Source organism: Malurus melanocephalus, unplaced genomic scaffold (genome assembly GCF_030028575.1).
Source record: "Malurus melanocephalus ecotype Western Australia unplaced genomic scaffold, MMel_1.1 scaffold_30, whole genome shotgun sequence".
Classification (NCBI taxonomy): Eukaryota; Metazoa; Chordata; class Aves; order Passeriformes; family Maluridae; genus Malurus; species Malurus melanocephalus.
This window is the reverse complement of record NW_026623262.1, coordinates 25041-46881: the sequence shown is the minus strand read 5'-3', so window position 1 is coordinate 46881 and position 21841 is coordinate 25041. Positions and strand designations below refer to the sequence as shown.

The 21841-nt window shown below is 38.4% G+C and overlaps 2 protein-coding genes across 7 annotated transcripts in view; one reads left to right on the top strand and one right to left on the bottom strand.

Annotated features, from left to right (window-relative positions):
* Window positions 1–2457, top strand: part of LOC130572170 (neurabin-1-like) — a 39721-nt gene extending 37264 nt beyond the window's left edge. For all 6 annotated transcript variants that reach the window (XM_057363650.1, XM_057363655.1, XM_057363653.1 and 3 more), the window contains one exon: window positions 1054–2457. In XM_057363650.1, the coding sequence (XP_057219633.1) occupies window positions 1054–1221 (168 nt within the window). In that variant the 3' untranslated portion in view covers window positions 1222–2457. The remainder of the gene's footprint in view (window positions 1–1053) is intronic.
* Window positions 2458–3220: 763 nt separating this feature from the next.
* Window positions 3221–15714, bottom strand: PDK1 (pyruvate dehydrogenase kinase 1). The gene is made up of 11 exons (XM_057363656.1): window positions 15467–15714; window positions 12190–12331; window positions 11193–11264; window positions 10502–10686; window positions 10115–10204; window positions 9712–9789; window positions 9016–9092; window positions 8195–8293; window positions 7143–7253; window positions 5856–5969; window positions 3221–5734 (listed from the first exon to the last, which is right to left on the bottom strand). The coding sequence occupies exons 1-11, from the start codon at window positions 15597–15599 to the stop codon at window positions 5594–5596; spliced, it is 1242 nt and encodes a 413-aa protein (XP_057219639.1). The 5' UTR covers window positions 15600–15714; the 3' UTR covers window positions 3221–5593.
* Between the last annotated feature and the right edge of the window lie 6127 nt (window positions 15715–21841).

Here is a 21841-nt window from a genome sequence, read left to right as displayed (position 1 = left end):
GGGTCTTGATAAATTGGTCACCAGTCTCAACATMAGGTTATATCAAAGTAAGTTCCTGCCAATTCAAATAGAATTGCAGGATCCAGTTTTAGCAATCTGTTTCTTCCACATTTCCTCTTCAAATGGGAAGGCTAAAATCCCATCTGGAGACCTTTTAAATGTTTTAATTTTTTCCTCCTGCTGAAAATATGTATTCTGAATATTTTGAACTTTTTTTTTTACATCYGGAAGCTGTATTGTATATGTATCCCTTATAGTGCTGGGAAACTCCTGCAGTTTCTCTTTCTTGTTGGATCATCAGACTGCATTTTGGACAGGCAGGATGTGCAACTAAAAGAGGTTGTTTGCTCCATTCTGGCATAAGGCAAATTTTATTAATGATCAGTAGTAGAATTGAGGAACTATTGGGGGGGGGAGGGAATGTCTAACTTCAGTCTCCAAAATATACCTGCATTTTAAACAGACATGCTACTCTAAATGTGCTGTATTTTGTAAAACATAATGGGCACAGAGGAAATACCAATGACTGGCCTGTCAAATGACGGTCTCCATTTGGGGARCCTCGAATGTTGACGCCTAAAGCTCAATGTACAACTGATGCCATACGGGCTGAGAGTACGAGTGTGGTCACGCACTTGGAATCGGGTGCTGCCACCTGCCGATCGGAAATCGAAGTGTACTGTCCCCTTCCTGAGTCACTTCTTAATAATACTCTTTAAAATCCTTAAAATAAAGAGTAGTTACTGTATAAAAAGAGCTATAAAAATACATATGGTATTATTTTCTGGACATTCTCTGGGGTTTACATGTTTGTAAAATGCAGCACAAAACTGTGTTTTGTGAAGAGTTGGCCCTGCTTTCGTTACCTCCCTGATTACCCAGATGATTGTTTGCAGTGCTTTTGAGGCCTTAAGTCCTTATTTTTCAAAGAAACAGACTATCGTGTAGAAAAGTGAATAACAACTTCCTTACATTGTCAATGCACAACCACTGTTGACAGTGCTGTTGGAAAAAATTGCTGATGAGATTTTGTTTTTTTTTCCCCTTCCAAAGGCTTTGGGAGTTTCCAGTCAAACTGACCGATCAACAATAAAGAAAAAAATTAAAGATATTAGAAAAACACAGGAAAAACTGGAAAAGCAGAAGGAAAAGGTTCAAAGGAAGGAAAAAGAAGTTCGCAAGACTGGCAGAGTGGTGGCCACTCTTGAATCAAGCTGCTAAAATGACTATTTTATTTTAGTGCAGACTTGCCTAATCTTGAGGAAGTTCAGCAGATTTGTATATAATTGTACAATTGAGGGAGGAGGGAAAGTGCAACAGTTCAACGTGGTAGGTGTTTTTTTTACTTTTTAATTGTGGTCCCTCCCCATTACAGCCCAATAAAAAGAAATAATGCTTTCAGTATTTTTATTTCTAGTTGACTCTGCCTGTACTAATAAACAACAATTTAACTTTCTGCCTTAAATAACATTTCTGCTKCTAAGGCATCATATGTGCTTTTCATTGAAATTGATGTTTGTGAAAAGTAGAATACTGTATTAAAAATCATTCCAATATTAGTCAACTAGCATTTGATAGAGTTGTATCTGATAGAGGGACAATAGAAAAATCCTGCCAGCAAATTCAGTCTGTGACAGTCTGTTTATCTGTTGTCACTAAAGGTGTATAGTAAAGATAAGAAAACGGTAACGTCAAATTAATTCTAAAAGAAAGCATGTATTTCAAATTTGTGGATTGCTTTGTTTTAATTCTTGTACTTCTGGGACTTCATTCCAAGTTCACTTTAGCAGCACATTGTTTTTGAATTCTATGTTTTGCAATTTACTGAGAAAATAACAAGAAATACTAAGTAGTTTTCACAAACTACATATCCTAAGCATAATATTAAGTTTTCTGTACACTGCCCATATGGTGTTGGGACAAGGTTTAAGCCTATAAATAASACCCTTTTTAACCTATTTTTCCTAAATAATACATAGTTTTATAGATTTATGCTATGAATAAGATCAATTTTCAATACATGTATTTCTCTTTTCTACATTCTACAAGATTTTTGTGGACCAAATTTATATATTTGCTAATTTTAAACTATACTGTTTTTCAAACTTAAAATACTGAGGAAAGAATTGTAGGAAAAATTATCACTGACACACTGGGTTTCTGCCTTGTATTTAAATGTTCAGTTGTAGACTACAGATTATTTCTCTTTAAAGGAGGATTTGATTCTTGAAATAGCTTAGAACATGATTTGATGTTTTGTATATTTATATACTATTTTCTAGAGATACTACCAGAGCACTTCCTTAAATTAGATTATTCCAGTAACATAGACTAGATTAAGTATCAGTTCCACCCTAGAATGGACTAGAACAAAAYGTACTTAGTTTGTTTATGTGGACCAAGTTCTCCTTTAAATCAATGGACTGTTTTTCATTTTAATTAAATGAATGAACTTCACTGTTGGTGTTTCACCTTCATTTTTTTTTGTATAAATGTCTTAAGAATTTCAGTAAAAGGACTGCGGAAATGCTTCTGCACACTAGGCATTTCGAAAATAAAGGCTGAAAATCTTGGTGATAATTACTTTTTTACAGAGGTTATATTTCAGTTTTATGCATTCTTTGGTCAAGATTTAACTTATTTACTTTGTTTGCAGTAGCTTGGAGTGGTATGCAGAATTTACAGACATTGAACCAAAGAGAAATGCTGCCCTACTGATAAATAAGGAAGGAATTAGAAGTATGGAATCATCAAATGCTCAGGATCACACATGTAAAACCTCCCCTTTTATTAATTCAGCTGAGAAAATGGCGTGCTTTCACAGCTAGAAGACCRAATATTGATAGAACCCTGTATTGCCTTTTCCCTTTAAGCCTACTGTTGCACCGTGTGAAGTTTTCTCATAAAGGAGACTAATGGAAATAACGGTTTCAGAGGTTTACCTGTGTGCAGACTTGTTGTAGTTAAGGAGGGGCCATAGCAGGGATGATAAACTCCCCTGGCACCTGAGCATTGATGAGAACATTGATTATCAGAGACCACAGCATTTAACATCTGTCGAATGTTGAACAGGAAGGCTGCACAGAACGAGCTCAGTAGCAAGCTACACAATCACCCAACAAAGTTTAGTTCTTAAAATAGTTTTAATGAATAAATGCAGTGATTCTTTCAAAAAATGAACACAAACCAGGAATCATTTTACAGTGTAAGATTGAGCTGATTTGCACACAAAACAATTAATCTCAGCATTTTGACAGTATACAACTTTTCTATAGTGATTCACTTCATCTTAACCAGTGTGCTAGCAATGAYTTCAGTATGGTAATGAAAATAACTACAAAAGTTGTCTTCTGCACTTTTATTTAAGCCAGAGTTATCAAAAATCAAATTTGTAACTATGATTAAGTATTGTAAATCAAAATATTACACAATAGTGTTTTCACCACAATCATTGGRGATGGCAGGTGAAGAGAAAAATACAATTGTACAGCCAGTTGTTCTAATAATCAGAATTCGGTTGGTAGTTAGCTAAGAACATGAAAGAGGCTTTATTTCAATATCTAAAACAGTTAATGATTTAGATTAGCTTTTCTTCAGAGACATTGCTTTGACAACAGTGGTTGTCAAATGTTACTAAAATAATTCAGTTGAGTTAGTTAAAAGATTTAAAGCCTAGAATGATCACCTTCAAACCTGAGTTTTTAGAAGCCCTTGCTGTAACTTTCAGCTTTAATTCAGCAAAAGCAAGAGCTGCATGTGTCCCTTCCAATATTTGTACAGGCCCCATTTTACACTATGGCATTTCTCACATCTTCTTGCAGGGCCAAAGAAGAGAAGAGCTCTCAACTCTCCTCATTTGTAGCCATGCAGACTGAAATGTGTGCCAGTCACCACCTCACATCGTTGTAAGGAAGGAAAAGAGGGGCCTCAAGGCACCCACAAGCTTGAGTGGAATAGGTAACCCTACTGTTCTGGTGGTGATTAAGCTACAATAATCCTCCCTCAGACTGTCMGTTTAATTACAGCCCAGTCTGTAATTCACTTCTATTAAAGTGATCCACATTAGCTTGACCACAATATAAAACCATTTTAATTGTTTTGCAGAACTTGGCTAGGGAAGTAGCAGGTGATGAATCTTGAATCTGGCTCAGCTACAGCTAGAGTAGCATGACTTCCATTTCTGACATACCACCTATTCCCTTCACTTGTGGTATCTCACCTGCTGTGTGCAAAATCTAGGCTTACTGTTTCTGAGAAGGATTGTCTGCTGCAGAACAAAAACCAAAGAATTACCTGCAGTTTAATTATCTAGAAAAGGATTAGTTCTCAATGGCTTTAACTGCATCACTCCTAAAATGTTAGGAATGAGAGCAATCAAGGTGCAACAGAGATGTGTATGATTTGAACAAAACTGGCACAGTAAGTGTTAAGTTGGAATTCTTTATTAGGAGGACTGCGTATCTGAAATGTAATCCTCATTCCCTTCTCTGTCTTCCCCTGTATGTTTTGACAGTTTGTCTTTAACTGATTAACATATTCTGGTTATCACATTTATGTTGTAGTGTGGCTTCCAGTTACTACAAAAACAAGGCCAGAAGCCTCTCACAAATACAAAGGTATTTTCAAAAACTGTTAATTACACTTAGTCTTAATTATTCCTGAGAAGGTAGTTGATATTATCAAAGTAATAAAGGTGCCCTATTACAGACAAATTTTAAAAATCTGTTTATGAAAATAATTTCCATTTACAGCTGTAACTGACATACCATATCCAAGTTTGAGATCTTAGGAGGGCTAGAAGATTGATACTATATTTTGGTATAACCTACAGAAATACAGGCAAATGCAAGACAACATTACTCTACACAAGCCAATGCAATTTTTTAATTCACAATGATCAGGGCAGGGTAAGTTTTTCACATCTACTATATATTCACATTACAACCAATGAAATATGACTAATGCCACATACCTGAGATACTTTATACCAGTAGTAGCAGTTAAAATGCTTTAGTTTTTTTATCCCTACAGAGATGTGATTCCTACAGCTGAAAAAAACCCTTGATATAGGCAGTGTATGTAGGCAACATATCTAACTTTGCAAAATTAAGCTTCAGCATGCTTAAGATAAAAGAACAGAAAACAGTTGCAAAGGTATAGCAATGAGCTTGATATTTCTCACAGAAGTTTTTCATTAATCTGTAGCATTGTATAACAAAAATGTTCCAGTGAGCTTTTTCAATACTTTTTCTAATAAAACTATTTTGTAATTATATTAGTACCAGATGTGATAGAGATTGCATTGAATCGCTATAAAAAACAAAATATTGCTCCTTTGACTTAACTCTCAAAGCACTCATAAATAGAAAGTGAAACAAATTAAGTATGACCTCACTTTAAAAGTGCAGGTTTGGGGGTTTAGGTGGCTATTGTTTTTTTTTAATTTCAGAAAAGCCTAACTACACTAAACTTTGTTTACTCCACTTAAAATTACTTTCACATATCAAAAGTGGCTCAACATCTTGGTATAAATCAGGTCTTTTAAATTCCGTTTACAGACAAACCTACTTCTTATGAACTGCTGAGGAAAAAGCTACATRCTGCGAAAAGTGGTCATGTCCTTTGGCTCACTGCTTGGCACACACCAATCATCTGCTTCATGGTTTGCTTTATAATGTTTCCAGGCTGCTTTGTTGTATACAGGTAGTCTTTCAATTGACTCTGTTGATAAGGCCTGTAAGGAGAAGAGGCTCTAGCTGATGATTCATCTTAATTTAAGTTACCGTAACAGAACAAGGAGTTCCATTAGCAGATTAGAGTTGCTGATAAATGTAAAATGGTAAGGTGTAAYATACCTTGATGTAAATAACTGCATCTGTACCATAGCCTTCTAAGGAATACAGTTTCAGGTCTCCTTGGAAGTACTGTGCATACAGACGTGATATGGGTAAGCCATAACCAAATCCAGCCTGATCAGGAGAAAAAGTATATTTCCATTAATTGCATGAATCAGTGGTATTTTCTGTTTTAACTTAATAGGTAAAATAGACAAAGTAAGCATAATGTTTGACAGTAACAGGAGTTCAGATGTTAACTGTTATGCCCCCACTGAGCTTTCTACATCCCAAAGCCAGAAGAATGCATGGATGATTGTGATTATGATAAACCTGTCTCATTCCTTTGTCAGACAGGGCTGGTAGATAACAAATACTTATTTTGTTATGGTAGGTTTTTGAAGAGGTGCCACTAGAGCAAACTCTGCTCTGTTTCATGCCTCATGGAACATTGAGGAACATTGAGTACTTAAGCCAGATACATTTCCTTGTAAGCAGATTTATATAAAAAAGGTTCAAGACACAATGCCTATGAATTTTGCACTTATACTAAAATCCTACCAAACCCCGACTGTAATAGCCGAACATATCCCTGAAGTGTTAAGTGTAACTTTTTTTTATATACTACATTTTAGAGTTAACCTCTAAATGAGCATACACAACATTTCTCTGTAAAATCTAATGTTTAATGAGTTGCAGTCATCTACATGCAGAACACTATATATATTTTTAAATGATGAAGTGTGGGAGAATAAATACAGGAAAGTTGTTCAGAGATTTTAACTGAGAGCTTAGGCTTTATTTCTTGTGCATTTATTASATTCATATGAGACCAAAATAGATTCTTCATTTGCYCTGTCACATCTATGTACCTTCATCCTTGCTAGAGAATGGTACAATTGACTACACAATACAGGTGAACTATGGCCTTGATCCAAAGTCCTTGCTGTAACTATTTTTCCTTTATTCAGTGGCTACAAAAATAATTCAGTATTCTGTTCTCATTACAGTACATGCAGCAGAGCTAAGTGTTCTGCTTGAGGTGGCTGATCTTCAGATTTAGTAGAGAAAAAGAGAATCTTTTATAAGATTTATATTTATATTTGTTCTTTATAAGAACAAATATAAGTAATTTGTAGTATTTATGCAATATTCCAGTTATTTTTAGAAAAATACTGGAATTAAGCTGTAACATTCAAATATTACTCAATGTAGTATCTATAAAATCAATATTTCATATCTTTGGCTGAATGGTTTTTGTGACAATTAAAAATTTCCACAATGCCACGGTATAAAAGATTTGCATACCAAAGGTGTAGCACGTGATGTCTCAACACGAGGACGTGGTGCTGTTGAATACATGTAGTTGAACAGTCTATCAATTTTCCTCATAGGAACACCACCACCACGATCACTCATCTGGGACAARAAGGAGCATTCAGCTTTATATGCCTGAATACATTTTTATAAAAGACAGCTTCTCTCAAACAATAACCCAGAGAAAGTTCAGGTAAAACATTATTTGAAGTTGTCCCTACCAAGTTACAGGTTTTCTTTAATTCTCATCTCCAGTAATGACGAGGGAGAGATGAATCCTTCCCTTTCATTCCTTATCCAAACTATTAAATAAAATATCACCATAAGAAGCATTCACAATCTTTTGGAAGTAAGGAAATTCTACTTGAACTGTGCATTGCTTTTATCTTGTTCATAACCCACTTTTGTCTGAAATCACTATCAATACCTTTTACCAAATACTGGGTTCTCTAYGCATTTAATCTTTATTCCCCAAGAACACTGCCATTTTATGTATCATTTACTAAAACCTATTACTGAAGGAGTAAGTCAAAGGATTTGTTTTACTACAGTTTAGTTAGTCCTATGAAAAACCCAGTGCTTGCTGTTGGTCTTTGAAATCCACCATGGATGTTGTACAGGAAAAGAAGAAACTGCGAACTGTACCTCAGGAGGTTGGTTTTGTATGGAATATACAACATTTATTTTCCTTTCTTTTCAGTTGTTTTACACCTGTTTAGCTCTGTTATTGTCATTTACAAAATGCTGATGTTACAACTGTGTAACAATCCTACTTCATTTTTAGTCATGGTTGCTTCTAAGCTAGGCAACACATAAGCAAGTACAGGATGCTGTTGCAGAGCCCTCAGTGTGACTGCAATCTCTTCATGAATTTCCCACTGGTGCAGTACGTGAAATTGCATAATGGTTGTTTTACCTACATATTTCATCACATACATTCTATTGATGGAACCAGATCACCAGCTCAAGTTACTAATATGCTGCTCATGACAGGGAAAACCCTAATCAAAATAACCTTAAAAGTAAGTTTTAAAATTGAGTACCTTCACAGTTAAATCCTCATCTCCCAATGTGATGTGTACATGAATTGCAGGATAAATGCATCGATCAGCATGATGTTCCATGGTGGCTCTCATTGCATTCTGTAATTTTCAAGAACAATTAAATCCTATTCACTTTGTATATTATCTTAAAACGTCAATTTAGCAGTTACTTTTATCATGTATTGAAGCATCTGTACAAGTGTATTGTTTAGAATGGATTTTAAATATTTGTGGTTTATTCAGTATCAGTATATATAGTTTATATAATATACATATATCAGTATATATAGTTTATTAGAATACAGAGACTAAATTTTTTTAAAAGAAACATCTGAAATGTATAGTTTAATGTATAGAGTTTTTGCTGCAGAATTCTTTATAATGCACATAAGTACATGCAATATGACACAAAGTTCAAGAAAAGTCTAGGACAGAACTGCTTGAGGAAAGCTCTGTAGAACATGCTATGCATTTTACCACATTTGAAGATACACAATTTTTGGGATATCTTATTCTCACTTGCTTTATTAACTAGTGTCTTCATATATTTTAAGATTTAAGCTGTCTGTTCAAAAGGTGTCAGATATACTCACTGGCTAGAAAAAAGAGATACATCTTCCAAAGTGGTTCATTTTCTATGCAATTACTGTTTGTCTCAATAGTACAATTTAGCTGTGTTCCTGCAGTCAAATGGCAAGAGGTTTGCACTTGCAAAAAGATACTGCTATCTAGAATTGGTTCAAGAAGTCAAAGCAATACAATCAATCTCAGTAAACAAATATGTATGAAAGAACTTTGTAATTAATGGTAAGTGCACAGACCTTGAAAAGTTCAAAAATCATGTGATAGAGATGTGATGGCACATATACCACTTGCATGGGCTGTCCCGGTGATTTAGCTGGAGACAAAAGTGAAGAGAGTCTAAATAACTAAATAGCAAATGAGGTATTTTTCATTCATTCCCACAGTAATTCAAAATGTCAATTTTTGAATTTAAAGGAGAATTTGAACAGAAATATTTTCAAAAACTATGTTAATCAAAACTTATAATTAAGATTTTCAAATGTTGTTTGTTGCTTTAGAAATTAATCTTAAAAGCCACTATGGCATCACCGACTAGGGCATATCATAGTTCCTTTCTAATAATCTCCCCACAGGTGTCATGAAGATGGAATGGAGTATCTTGTATAAATCTTCAAAGTGTYGCAAGAAATGCAGAGAGGGCAAGATGCAGTAATGTCAGGTGAAGACACAATGAAATCTTAGGGAGAAATGGAGGCTGCTAAAATTTGTTACATCAATAGCTGTAGYATCAAAAATATCTACTCATGTCACTTTTCTAATTAAAGGGAGGAATGGGGAAAGCATTCTGCCAGACTAAAAAAAACCCAAAATATTTACTACAGTAGATACAGAGAACACATGAACTATATGAAAAGCAGAAGGAGCTTTCACCACCAGTTCCTTTAGAAGAAGCCATCATGATGTTCAAGTGTGCCTTGTCTGTATTCACTTACCATTCAACTCTTCAAGGATAAGTTCTGGAGAACTCATGTAATATAAATCACAAAGTCTCTTGGCATTTTCATAGCCATCTGTAATAAAAAACATGGAAGTTACATTTCCCCCTCCCACTTTTCTTTTCCTCCTTTAGAGTTTGCCAAAAAGAAAAACAAAAAYTGAAAGTACTCTGAACTGTCAGGGAGTGCAGATTTGTATTTTCAGGCAGATTTGTATTTTCTCACAAAAACTGGGTTTATAGGAAAAAAAGATACAAAAATGTATTACACTTTAAATAAAACTTCTGCTCCAAGCAGGAAAGAACTAAACAGTATATGAACTAAACAGTATATATATTTGCTCTTAGTATAGACACTCATATAAGTTTTCAGGATTCTTGTTCTTATCATCTGAATTTACCTCTAATAACTTCAACAACATTGCAGTTAGGATCAATGCTTCCAATGTGCTTTGGATGAGCAGGATTAATTTTCCCACCAAAAAGTAAAGCTGCCAAAAAAAGAAAACATTATTYAAYATCCAGTATCATTTTATAGTTTTAGTTTGTGTCCTCAGTTTTGCTACATAAAAATTAATAGGTAACCTGTAACTCCAGTCCTCACCRTAATTGAAAGCCTACTATTAATAAGTATTTTAGGAATTGTATTAAGAATGAGTTATCAATGGGAAGGCAGGTARTATTCTCCTAAGTGGCATTTTAGTGCATATTAAGCACTTAAAAATGAAAGCAAAATACATTTGACATGGTACAGATATCACTTCCCCTCCTTCAGCACTGGCACTTACAGTGTTGATTAAGGAGCATTCGGATTGAAATGCGACTCATGTAGAAGCGATCTAAGAAATACTGCACATTCTGTGAGGTCACTGGATCAATGCCAAAGCTTTCCTTGTATTCTATGACTCCTTGAGCCATTGTAGGAATTACATCATTGTGTCGATTTCGGATTTTTATCACAGTATCTGTAAAACTAAAATGAATATATTGTTAGCATTTCACTTTTAAGGGAATTCAATACTCCRGCAATCAGAGTGCCCATCTACAAAAATGAAGTCTTATGTACAAAAATACCACACGTCTGCCTACTGCACTAAAAAGACAGGTCAGTCTTTACAGGGTATTTCAGGTGACTACTATTGAAACAATCAGTAATCAACTATTTTGACTATTTATAAAATTATTATTTATTTAATACTTTAATTACTACGAAGGGAAAGAAAAAACTGTGCTGTTTTCATGCAAAACAGCCCATGCCTGGCAAATGGCACTTACGGTCAGCCAACACTGACCAGAGCCATTCTACAGACTGACATTATGCTGAACTGCTTTGTTTCCTCCTTTTAAAGATGGGGCATGACATTACTGCAATTCTTATGTAARTATTTGAGATAGGAAATTTTTTAAGCTATTGTTTTTTTGCCAGTTCTTCCCTACAATATTAACAAAATATTAACATATGTGACAGCAAAGCCYTACCTGTGAACAGCGCCTGAATCTTCTGAGCTTTTGTCCTTAAAGTCAAGAATCTCCTGAAGACTTTGGACGTACCTTTCAATGAAACAAACAGGATAAAGACCAGTTCTAATACACCTCCCCAGATCTCTCTGGTTAGCAAACTGTGGTCTCCCCCTATTGCTTTTTTCCAAATCATTGTGCCCATTTCCCCTGTGAATTTTGTTAGACTCCTTTGAGTCTATTTGTGATGTTTTCTCCTAAAATTTCCAAAGTAATGAATTTCACAATTTAATTAGAATGCATAAATTATCATCTTTTGCTTTAAACCCAGTAGGTGATCATTTATTTGCAGCCTCAGCGAGTTTGTTATTAAAAAAATCTTTCCATTTGTTCGTGGTTTCAGTATTTCTGCCACCTCTTTCCTTAGATGTGTATTTTCCAAGCTGAAGAATTCTATTTGGTTTCTCCTCACGCAGAAATTGTTCCAACCCTCTGATTATCCTTCTTGGTCTTTTCTGTTCAGCATGGAGCTGCATGCAATTCAGAGGAATAACAGGCTAACACAGTGGTACAATTATATTCCTTCCCACTTGTTATTTAGTCCCTAACACTATTTTCCTTCTTGCCCATCAACTGACATAGCCAGAAAAATACTCCCAGTAGCATCAAAATTTATTTTTCAATTGTAAGCAAGCAAGCACACAGGGAGTGGAGATTCTTCTTGTTCTGGAGGATTTTTACCAAAAAAAAAAAAAAAAATCCGAAGACATAAATGTGTGCAATACTTAGTGATTTTTAATTCTCTTGTGAGTTTTCTAATTGCTCCTAAAGTTTTTTTCCCCATGTCTGTAAATTTAGTTTCTGATCTAAATCACACTGATATATTTARTATCTCAGTATAAATAAGTGATGTTTACTTAACAAGGCCATGAATGTTCTTTCAGTAGAAGAGAATGATTTCCCCCAACCTGTGTATATGCAGAAGGTCACCCTTCAAGGAATGTGTCACTGTTCTTACCAGCTCTGCACCAGCTGAACTGAAGGTGTTCTTAGGAGGTTATCTGGAAGCAAGCTTATTTCCTTCATTATGTTTGCCAGTCTCACAGGCAGCTCTTGTCTCAGAAACATAAATGAAGTCTTTTCACAAGCATTTTCAGACCCTAAGACCAAAATAAATACATGACATCAGAACTACACAAACTCTTGCTTTCTTGCATAAATGGCCTATGCCTTGGTGTCAAAGCTGACTCAGCCAGACTGGCAAACCAGAGTTTCTTTCATGGCAGCAGCCSACTTGTATTTCAAAATTTATCTCATAAAAACCTACCTGTTGTAGTAATGAGAATCTTCATATATAAAGAGAAACCAGTGCAATAGTTGCAGACCCATACTGCTCAACTTGAAATATGGCTTCTGTACATGTATATTGTTCATTTTATTTGCAGCAAACATTGACTACAACCAGCACTGACCAATCAATATGTCATTCTGAGCATGTCAGARAAGCAAAGGAAATCAGCACGGGAAACTATTTATGAAAAGGATGCTTTAGAAAGTATCCTAGTCCCATACACCCTGCTTTTGATCACTGAACTTAGTGAATTATCATAACTCGTCCTCAAACACTTTCAGAAAATAAATTCAGCAATATTGATCTCATTTTCAACTAAACTTCTTGTAGTTTAAATTCAGTCTTACAGGAACAGAAGTCAGATGAATGAATTCACAKGAATAATGAGAAAGAAATGGAAGTAGGACAGCTATTCTGCTTACCCATTAGGATACTAACACAATTATTTACATTTAATTTTTTACATTTTTAAAAGCTGGAAGTGCAAATACTGAATCTATTGATAACTGACCTCTCCTTTTATAAGAACAACTCTCATCTGTGTGGGTGGCAATTAAATGTGGTTTTTAAAATTAAGACCTACATTTACTCCCACAAAGCTTGTTTTCCTTGGCAAGAAAGGAGGGTGCAGTGTGGGGAAGAGACGAAGAAATGCTGTACTTTATTCTCAGCCAGTCTTCTTTGTCCACTTCAAGACTGTCACATAAACAGCATCTGAACTTCCTAACCTGCCCATCTGCTGCAGTGAAGTGCTTACCTCAGCTCTGGAGTTTCACAACAGGTACCGCCTATAATTTAACTCTGATATTACTGCTCAGTTCACTCCTTCCATTTGGCTTGGGGAAGAAGATTAAAGGAAGGGATGTGGAAAGAAGTTGGGAGTGCCTTAAACATGAAAAATCTTCACMAAATGTAAATGGAGTGGTTTACTTTAAAGCATTCAGACTCAGACACATCATAAACTACATTGATGAAGGAATTTCCATTAATAAAAAAGTGAATAATATACAAGAAATTCTTCCCCAATGGCACTTACCACTATTATGCCTTGTCTACATATGACCTCTGCCTAGAAACCTTTCATTCTTCTCCCTAGTCAGACTGTATTTCAGACATGACTGTTACCGGCCTTTTCTTGGGTAAAATTCCAATAATAAGTCAGGYTGGAGGTATTAGAATGTAAATATAATCTTTAAATGCCTCATATACATATACTCAGCAAATTACATTCCACAAAATAGCTTTTCTTTGAAGGCCTTACCTTTGCAATCCTGGGTCAAATATGGAAGGCATTATACAGCAGGCAGATTGAACAGGCAAATTACTCTCTTCCCCTTTACTATGCATCTACAGTCTATATCTAAGCAAAGAATGGGTAAGACTCTTACAAAAAATACTGTGGTCTTAYAACCCAAGACCAGACTTCAATTTGCTAATAGAATATTTCAATTTTTTAAGTTAGCATTATCAGATTTTATTACTTCCTCTTTGACTGCTTTCATTCTAGAAAAGGGAGCAAAACCAAAAATCCCTAATGAAAATACCATCAGATTATAGTGGCTACAGAATATCTTACAAATACTGTCTCTGTCTTGCATTCTACTATTTTTTATTTCTGCTATTAGTTTTTRCCATCTGTGATTAAATCCTTGAGCAAAAGAGGAAAAAAAAATTAAAGTTTTCAAGATTATTTTTACCTTACGTTTAGGAACTAATAGCCAAACACTTTTTCACACAAGGAAATACGAGTGCCTTGAAAATAAACACTGATTTTACGGTAAGCATTATTTTATCAGTAGTGYTAAAATAATACAGGTCAAAGGAAACTCTGAATTGGAAGATTTTCTCCTTAAAAATATGGCAGCAACAGAACATATGGTGGGCTTCCTGTAGGAGTCTAGAGTTTTAAATGCTGGATACATTTCATTGCCACAAGTGAAATGTTGAATACATGGATGAAGTGACAGCAGATAGTTATGGGAAAGTCTTCTTTTGTAGGCCTTCCTGCTTATACAAAGTTTGGGATTCTATGATTACTTTTCAATTATATTTTACTTACAAAATTGTAAAAAGCAATGGAACTATTTAGTTAAATACGTAACACTTACATAAACATTTATGCACACCAAAGAGCCTTGGGTTGAGAAACAAAAGATAGTGTAGAATGGCTCCAACCTCAGGCTGTGAAAAGGTGTCTCAGTGTGACTTACACAACCTTTCTCTATGTGGTCTTTGCTTTGAAGCAGACTAGAACTATTCCTGTAACCCCTTTTGTTTTCAAGCAGTCAAACATGGAAACATTAGGAGTGGTTTCAGTGCAGAGTATAAGAGTAAATCCTATTACTAATTTACTCAYTTTCAAGACTAGATTCCAAATCCTCTAGGATTGCTGTTGGTGTCTGCATCTTACTACTTTGCTCACACACCTTCTAAAACAGCAGCATTCGGGCAGGATATTTCTGTAGGGCACAGATAAGCGACTGAGAAGTGACGACTGTTTCAGCCCCTCGGTGCCAGCTGAGGCARAACGTTTCACGTGTTTGGAAGATGCCTTTAAAAGGCCACATGCTGCTTTGCAAAAGGCTTAACCAGTCTCACCTGTCTGAGTCACTGCTCTAATGCTACCAGCTGTCACAGCTGTTCCAACCCTCTCCCCAGCACTGCGGGTTCTGCAGGAAAACACTCAACTGCCCTGATGGTGCCAAAAACTGGAGTTTTCAGCTGCATTTCAACCTTGTCATAGTTGCAGTGTCCGGGAATGAGCCAACTGGGCTCCCTTGACCTAGCGGGAAGCAGAGCCTTTTCCTGCCAGAAAGCACAGCAATTAAGGAGATCAGCAACAGCCGGGCAGCGCTCACGGGCTCAGGAGTCGTGGCCGTCCCGCTCCTCACAAGCACCTGTGGGAGGAGGGGCAGCGGTCGAGAGCGGCTCGGCGGGGACTCACCGAAGTCCAGAAACTGCTTCATGGAGAGCGGCGAGGGGGAGAAGCGTGAGTAGAAGTCCACCTGCTGCGGGATGTTGCCCAGGGAGGCGCTGCCCGGGGCGGCGCCGCGCAACAGGGCGCGCAGCAGCCTCATGATGCGGCTCCGGCCCCTCAGCTCAGCCCGGCCCGGCCGCCATTTCCCGCCGCGGAGCTCCCCCTGCCCCTGCCCAGGCAGCGGCCGCCTCTGCCGCGCCGCCGGGAGGAGGTGCCCGAGGGGTGGGTGGGTGTCTTCGCCCGGCCCAACCCCACAGCGGCGCGGGGGGCGGAGGAGAGGGCGGCTCTGAGGGAGCGGGGCGGGGGCGCCCGGAGCCGCCCGGCAGTGCCTGAGGGCAGCTTGCCGGCCCGCCGGGACAAGGCGACGCTCGCTCCGTGTGGAAGCCCGGCCACGGACAGGTACGCGGCGTTAGGGGGGTTCTGGTGTCCCCGCCTGCCCGGCGAAGGGCTGCGGGTGCGCGCCGGCCCCGGGGCGGGGAGCCCTGAGGCGGCAGGAGGGGCGGTGGGTGCGGGGGCTGGGGCCGTTGTGTGTGCTCCCGCGGCCAGGCCGAGAGGTGCCCGCGTCCGAGGGGAGCTCGCCCGGCATTGGGGAGTTCGGGGCTCGGCCCTGCGGGGTCAGCGCACCCGGGGCTCTGCGGGCACTCCCTCGCCATAGGATGGGACCGGGCCGGGGCCGTGGCGGGCGGCGGGGACTCGGCTCCCGGTATGCGTGTCCCGCGGGCTAGAACGGGAAGCTGCAGAAATCCACAGACGCGCCGGCGTTATCCGTGCGGCCGGCGGCAGGACAGAGCCTCACCCGAGCGAATCGGCCAGGTTTAAAGAGCCGTGTGTCTCCTCACTATTGCAGCGGGGTCTGCGTTCCTTTCAGTTACCAGGAAAAAGAGTCAAAAAAAAAAACCCCAAAACCAGTGAGGAAAAATAGGGCTTCTGCCTTTATAGATAGACTCCTGATGGGTCAGCAATGAGCACAATATGTGTCTGTATTGGTTGAAAAGCACTCGGATCAAGTGTCACATTAAATCACTTTACTGCTTCTTGGAGTGCAATATGAGGTACCAGTGAATTGAATAGTTTATTGTCCTGGTAGAAATATCTAGAATATTAACCAAAAAAAAAACCAACAAAAAAAAAAACAGTTGAGTAATTATGAGTATTGCTGAGAAACTTACTGCAGTATAGGTGTTAAAGAAATTTTTGACATTAGGCTCTCATCTCCATCAGATGGATTTATTGGTACAGATAAATTTTGATACCTGGTAGCTTGAGCTAGGTGCCTCCAAAGAGGGACCCTGGACAGAAAAAATCCCTGGGCAATTATTCTGACAGTCTAAACTCTGCACCCCTCACATAACAGTCTGGATCAATAGCCATAGTAGAGTCCRGGCCCTTCTTGCCCTTCATTGTTTTCCTGTTTTGAAGAGTTTGCCATGTGGTCATCTTCACATCCTCTTAAGTCTGTTTCTTTGGGGGTTTCAGTCAGTTCTGTAGTCCATGTTATMATATGGTTGCTCCAGCTGTTAATGTTTAAGTAATATTTAAACTATCATTTTGTCTGTTCTAACTATTATTAATGTTCAGCCTGTTAGTTCCAGGCTTCACTGCGATCCATCTTTTACTTACACAATATAGCCACATAGCTCAGCTTGCTATAACAATTCTAGCTACTTAGGTCAAGCAAGCACTTAGCTACTTTCAAATAATATGAGCTTTTCAACAATTCCTACCTTTGCTTTGATAAGCGTACCTGCTTTAGTTATTTCGTATTTGAMATGAGTTTAACCTAGTGGCCTACCAGAGTTTGATGGCAAGGCTTACTCTGTTAGTTACTACACAAGCCATAATTTACACTCAGGCACAGAGATATGTACATCTATAGCTATGTAYAAAGTTACTATGAGTTCCCTTTGAGTTCAGTGGAATCCATCGAATCCATTTGCATTTCTCAACAGGCAGGTGTCACTCRTTGAGGGCTGTTAGGGGGATGGCCTTGCAAGTACAGCAGATTTGAGGGTTTATGAGCTCCAGGARGTGTCCCACTCTGAGAGGTGCTGGTCACAGCCTGCTGCAGTCTGGGAGACCTCAAAGGACCTCTCTTGGTACTTGGTGCTCTTTTTTGGGTCAGGAGATTCTTGGCTTTAGTCATCAATATGTTTCCATCCTGGCCAAAAGCCAGGTTTRTAACTACCAGAAATTTGGGGGGAAAGAAGTCCAGTCACAATGGTGCTGTTTCATTTGTACTGCAATTCAGGGAGATTGCTCCTGAGATGATAGAGCAGGCCTGAGGAGGTGTGGAGGGAATGCACCATCACAGTTATCCCATGTCTGAAGTCAGTTCATGTTGCTCCACAGAGTGACAATGTGGTCACCTCTTGCTTGCTACTCTGCCTATAAACAGGTTAATGCCATGTTCCARTTGTAATTTGAGGGAAATTTTTGGTTATTATGGTTTTGTTAAATCATGTATATCAAGAAGGCCTCTGCAACAGTGCCATCCATCAAGTTATTCTCTACACTACACCATACAGAAATGCTCTTCAATAGCAAGCATTATCCCAATTTACCTTTTGCATTTCAGTGAGCAAGGTTCTCTCATCACCTGCTCTTATAATTACTATTGACAGTAAATGGTACCCACAGGGAAGAAACATATATAGTGTGAAATGTACTATAGTTACCATATTTATTAAAATAAAGAAGCTTCTGTGGGGAGCTTGGTGTGTGAACCAAATTTGGTTCATGCTGGCATGGTTGCTYCTGCAACAAGGGTAAGCAATCCTTTGATGGCTAACCCAATCTCCAGTGGACGTGTGCTGGCATCATTCCCAGTGTCATTCCTGAAAAGATAAAACAAGATCAACAGTGGATCATGCACTGTATCATTTGCTTCTTTTATTGTGGATACTTGTATTTGCCCCATAAATTTATCTTATTAAATCAACTTTTAAATAGTTTGGTTTCCTTTAAACAAATCTTGTACCTGTGATTTGTCTGTGACATGATAGTGGGGATGCATATCCTACAGCATCCACTAGAGCAGGAATAGTTTCAATAATTAATCCATTAATCCATTCAGTGCTTTGTTGGATTGCCCTCCATTTAAGATTGTCTTATTCCTTTTTAGTCTTGCATTGAAATACAGAAAATATTTGATTCAGTCAGCCTCCAGATGCAGTTTCCTGAGCAGGAACTGCACCAATGGTATGTGAGAATGAAGCAGTAGTTCAGGATTTGACTTTTTTCATCAGGTTTGTAATATAACTGTACCTTAATGTTTATGCTGAGACTGGATGGCTTGTTCTGTACTGGCCAGGGAGTGGTGGTTAATGGGGYGGACAGCTTGTCTGTCTCTGCAAGACTTCTACAAATACAGCTTATTGGCAGTTTTTGGTTATTGCTGCTTGTAAGGCACCCCAGGAACACTAAGGAGTAGCTCAYGCTCCTCAAGTTTGTAATAGTTTGAGACTTGTACTTTGTCAAAACCATTTTATGACGGTCTCTCAGTTGTGAGCCAGCACTGTTTTAAAGAAGTGCCTACAAGCAGTACATCAAGTCTTTGTAAACTGTTAAAATTCCTTACAATGGCTCTGGATTGGCTTCATCTTTTAGAGCGCTATATTACTGTTTTGTTTTATGTTTCACCTTTACAGGCATGCGCCAAACACTGGCCTTGTGCCTAACATTATCTTTGGACAGCAGTCCCCAGCCACAAGACGTGGCAAAGGCTGCCAGAGGTTAAATAAACCATTGTGTAAGCTAGAGACTATACATAGTCATGTAAACAGTGAGCACTTTTCTCAGGAAAAGCTGTGCAGGATGAGCAGTCACAAAAGTGTGTATAGAAGAATTGTGGGTAATTCTTTAACTGCTTTATTCAGAGCAGAATGTCTCTACCTAATGGTGTTTTCTTGGTCTTGTTTAAATGATTGATTTAAATGATTGATCAGATACTGACCCATGTAAACATGTTCTGTTAAAATACTGGAGAATATCTTGAATGCTCTTTCTCCCCTGAAAAATGATCCTCTCATTGATGATTTCCTGGGGGCTTGCTCTGATGAGATCCAGTGTGACATTGGCCAGAGTTCAGATGTACTAATTTCTGTAAATTCTTACACAAACCAAAAAGGACAAATGTATTATTTTTATTTGGCATTCTTCTACTCATAATCATGCTTATTGGTGTTCTTGAAATTATAATACATCTGAATACATAATTTAAATGGGACRGAACAATTCAGACTTCAAATGAAATGAAAACAGAGCATTTARTTGAACTTCAGTTTAATGTAAGTTTTAATATTGCAGGGTGTTTCATAGAAAGACTTTCTTGTTAAAGTGATAATGGAGTCTTCATCCTTGGGTGCTGCATGTACTGGTGCTTTTTTCCTTTTCTTTAATGTCCTCCASAGTAGGTGCAGCTCAGATTAAGAAAAAACTTACATTGCCAGGTATGAATGTCTTTTGTTGTTTATATGCTTTGCTGTGATGCCTGGCCCATCCAGCCCATCCAGCCATGTCTCTTTTCAGCCTGTGTATTTAAGCTGCACAAATTGTTGTTCTCAGGTTTGTCTTTGTTTTTAGGTTTTTGTCAGTAAGTTAAGCTTTTGCTATGCTAGCCTCATTCTTAGCGTTACATTGGTTTATGTGACTTTGGTCTTTTTTGCAGAGGTAGAAATAAAAAGATACAAAAATGGCAGCAAAGTTGGTAAAAAATGTGGAGGGGTTTCTACATGAGTTACCAAACTATAGCAGATTTAAGAACAGATGAGTTTATTTTTATCCAGTGTATAATTAAATTTCAGCGTTTGTGCATTTTTGCCATGACAGCTTTGATTAAAGATCAGGAGGCAGTTGGAGAAATTTTGATTATCATGGATGCTCTTAGTGATGCAGTTTAGATTTAGGTAGCCCTGTGAGGAGCTCTGATACTTATGGGTCTCTTCCAACTTGAGATACTCTTTAAGATTCTCTGGATGTATTTTTCTTCCATAGGAAAAATATGCTACACAGCTACTGAATTTAAGCATGAGCATTTTTTGGTAACAGGAACAGYAAAGTATTGCCATCGTGGCCACTTAATTCTTAGCAGTTGTCAAAGGTGGGATGCTGATTCAGGTGGATCTGTACTCTGGTCCACSATGGCTGTTCTCATGTTGTTCCTCCTTGAGAAGCTGGCATTGGTCGCAGAGTGCCTTGTAAGCTGGCTGGTAGCGATGCACTTCTCAGCTTGGTACTGAGGTACTCTTGGACCCYTCCACCTCAAGAATCCAAGCCATAGCTTGCAAACATCTCTTTTAATCAACTTACCAGYTGCATATTTCATATCTTCCCAGCAAAAGTATTTGACTTTCCTGTGTTTTCCTTCCCTATCCCCCCAAGGCACTGGGACTAAGAGGTTAAAATACACAGTTAGCTTTGAGGGGTGTTTGGTTTGCAGCAGCAAGGATGCCTCCTCTTGCAAGAAACTCTGTTCTGTGTGTTTTCTAAGACATTGAGGTAGGAATGGCCCTGAAAAGGTGCTGCTTGGAAGCAACCATTTTGCAGAGCTAGAAGAGGAAGAACGTGGTCTTTCTTGCAGTATGAAAAACACAAACTGCAGGTCCCTAACCTCTTTACAATGACAATGTCACACTTTGGCTGGGGTTTAAGGCCCACTTCAGCAGTTGTCTTCTGGGGAAAGGAGTTGCTGTGTTTTTCTCACAAGATTAGGACTCAGCAAAATTTATGAGGCTGCAAAGATGTTTAGTATGAATCATCACTCTGGGGCCTGGGAAGACAGACATTTAAAGACATCTGAGGACTGGGATAAAAAGCTGAAGCAACTGATGACACAATCCTATAGGGAAATACACGGCTCCCATTCTTGTGTTGCACAGTGGTGCTGTCTGGCAAGGCAGCTGAAGCACATCCAAGCRCGTCCACAGGCTGCAGTTGCCAGCTTGGTCTCCTGGCCTTTGCAAACCAGCTGCTGACACACTTGCCTTGCTCTGGTCTGGGAGAAGCTACTGCAGCTGTTAGAACATTAGCAGMTTTCTGGTTCTGTGCAGTCTGTTAAGGCACACTGCAGCCATGATGATTAGCATTGYAATGTAGGTACTTTATGGGGTTTGGCAGTTCAGTGCCCCTTTCAGGAGTTTCCTTTCACCTCATGGTTGATTCTTGACATTTGTGTCCAACTGAGCACCCGGTTCTCTTTTTCCACATAAAACTTCTGGACAGGAGGCTATTGAAACTATGCTGTGGTKGTCCCTTATATTGTATATATACATATATACACTCTTATAAGGTTTGTTGCACTGTGAAACATAAAGGTATGGGAAAGTATTGCAGTTTACCAACATT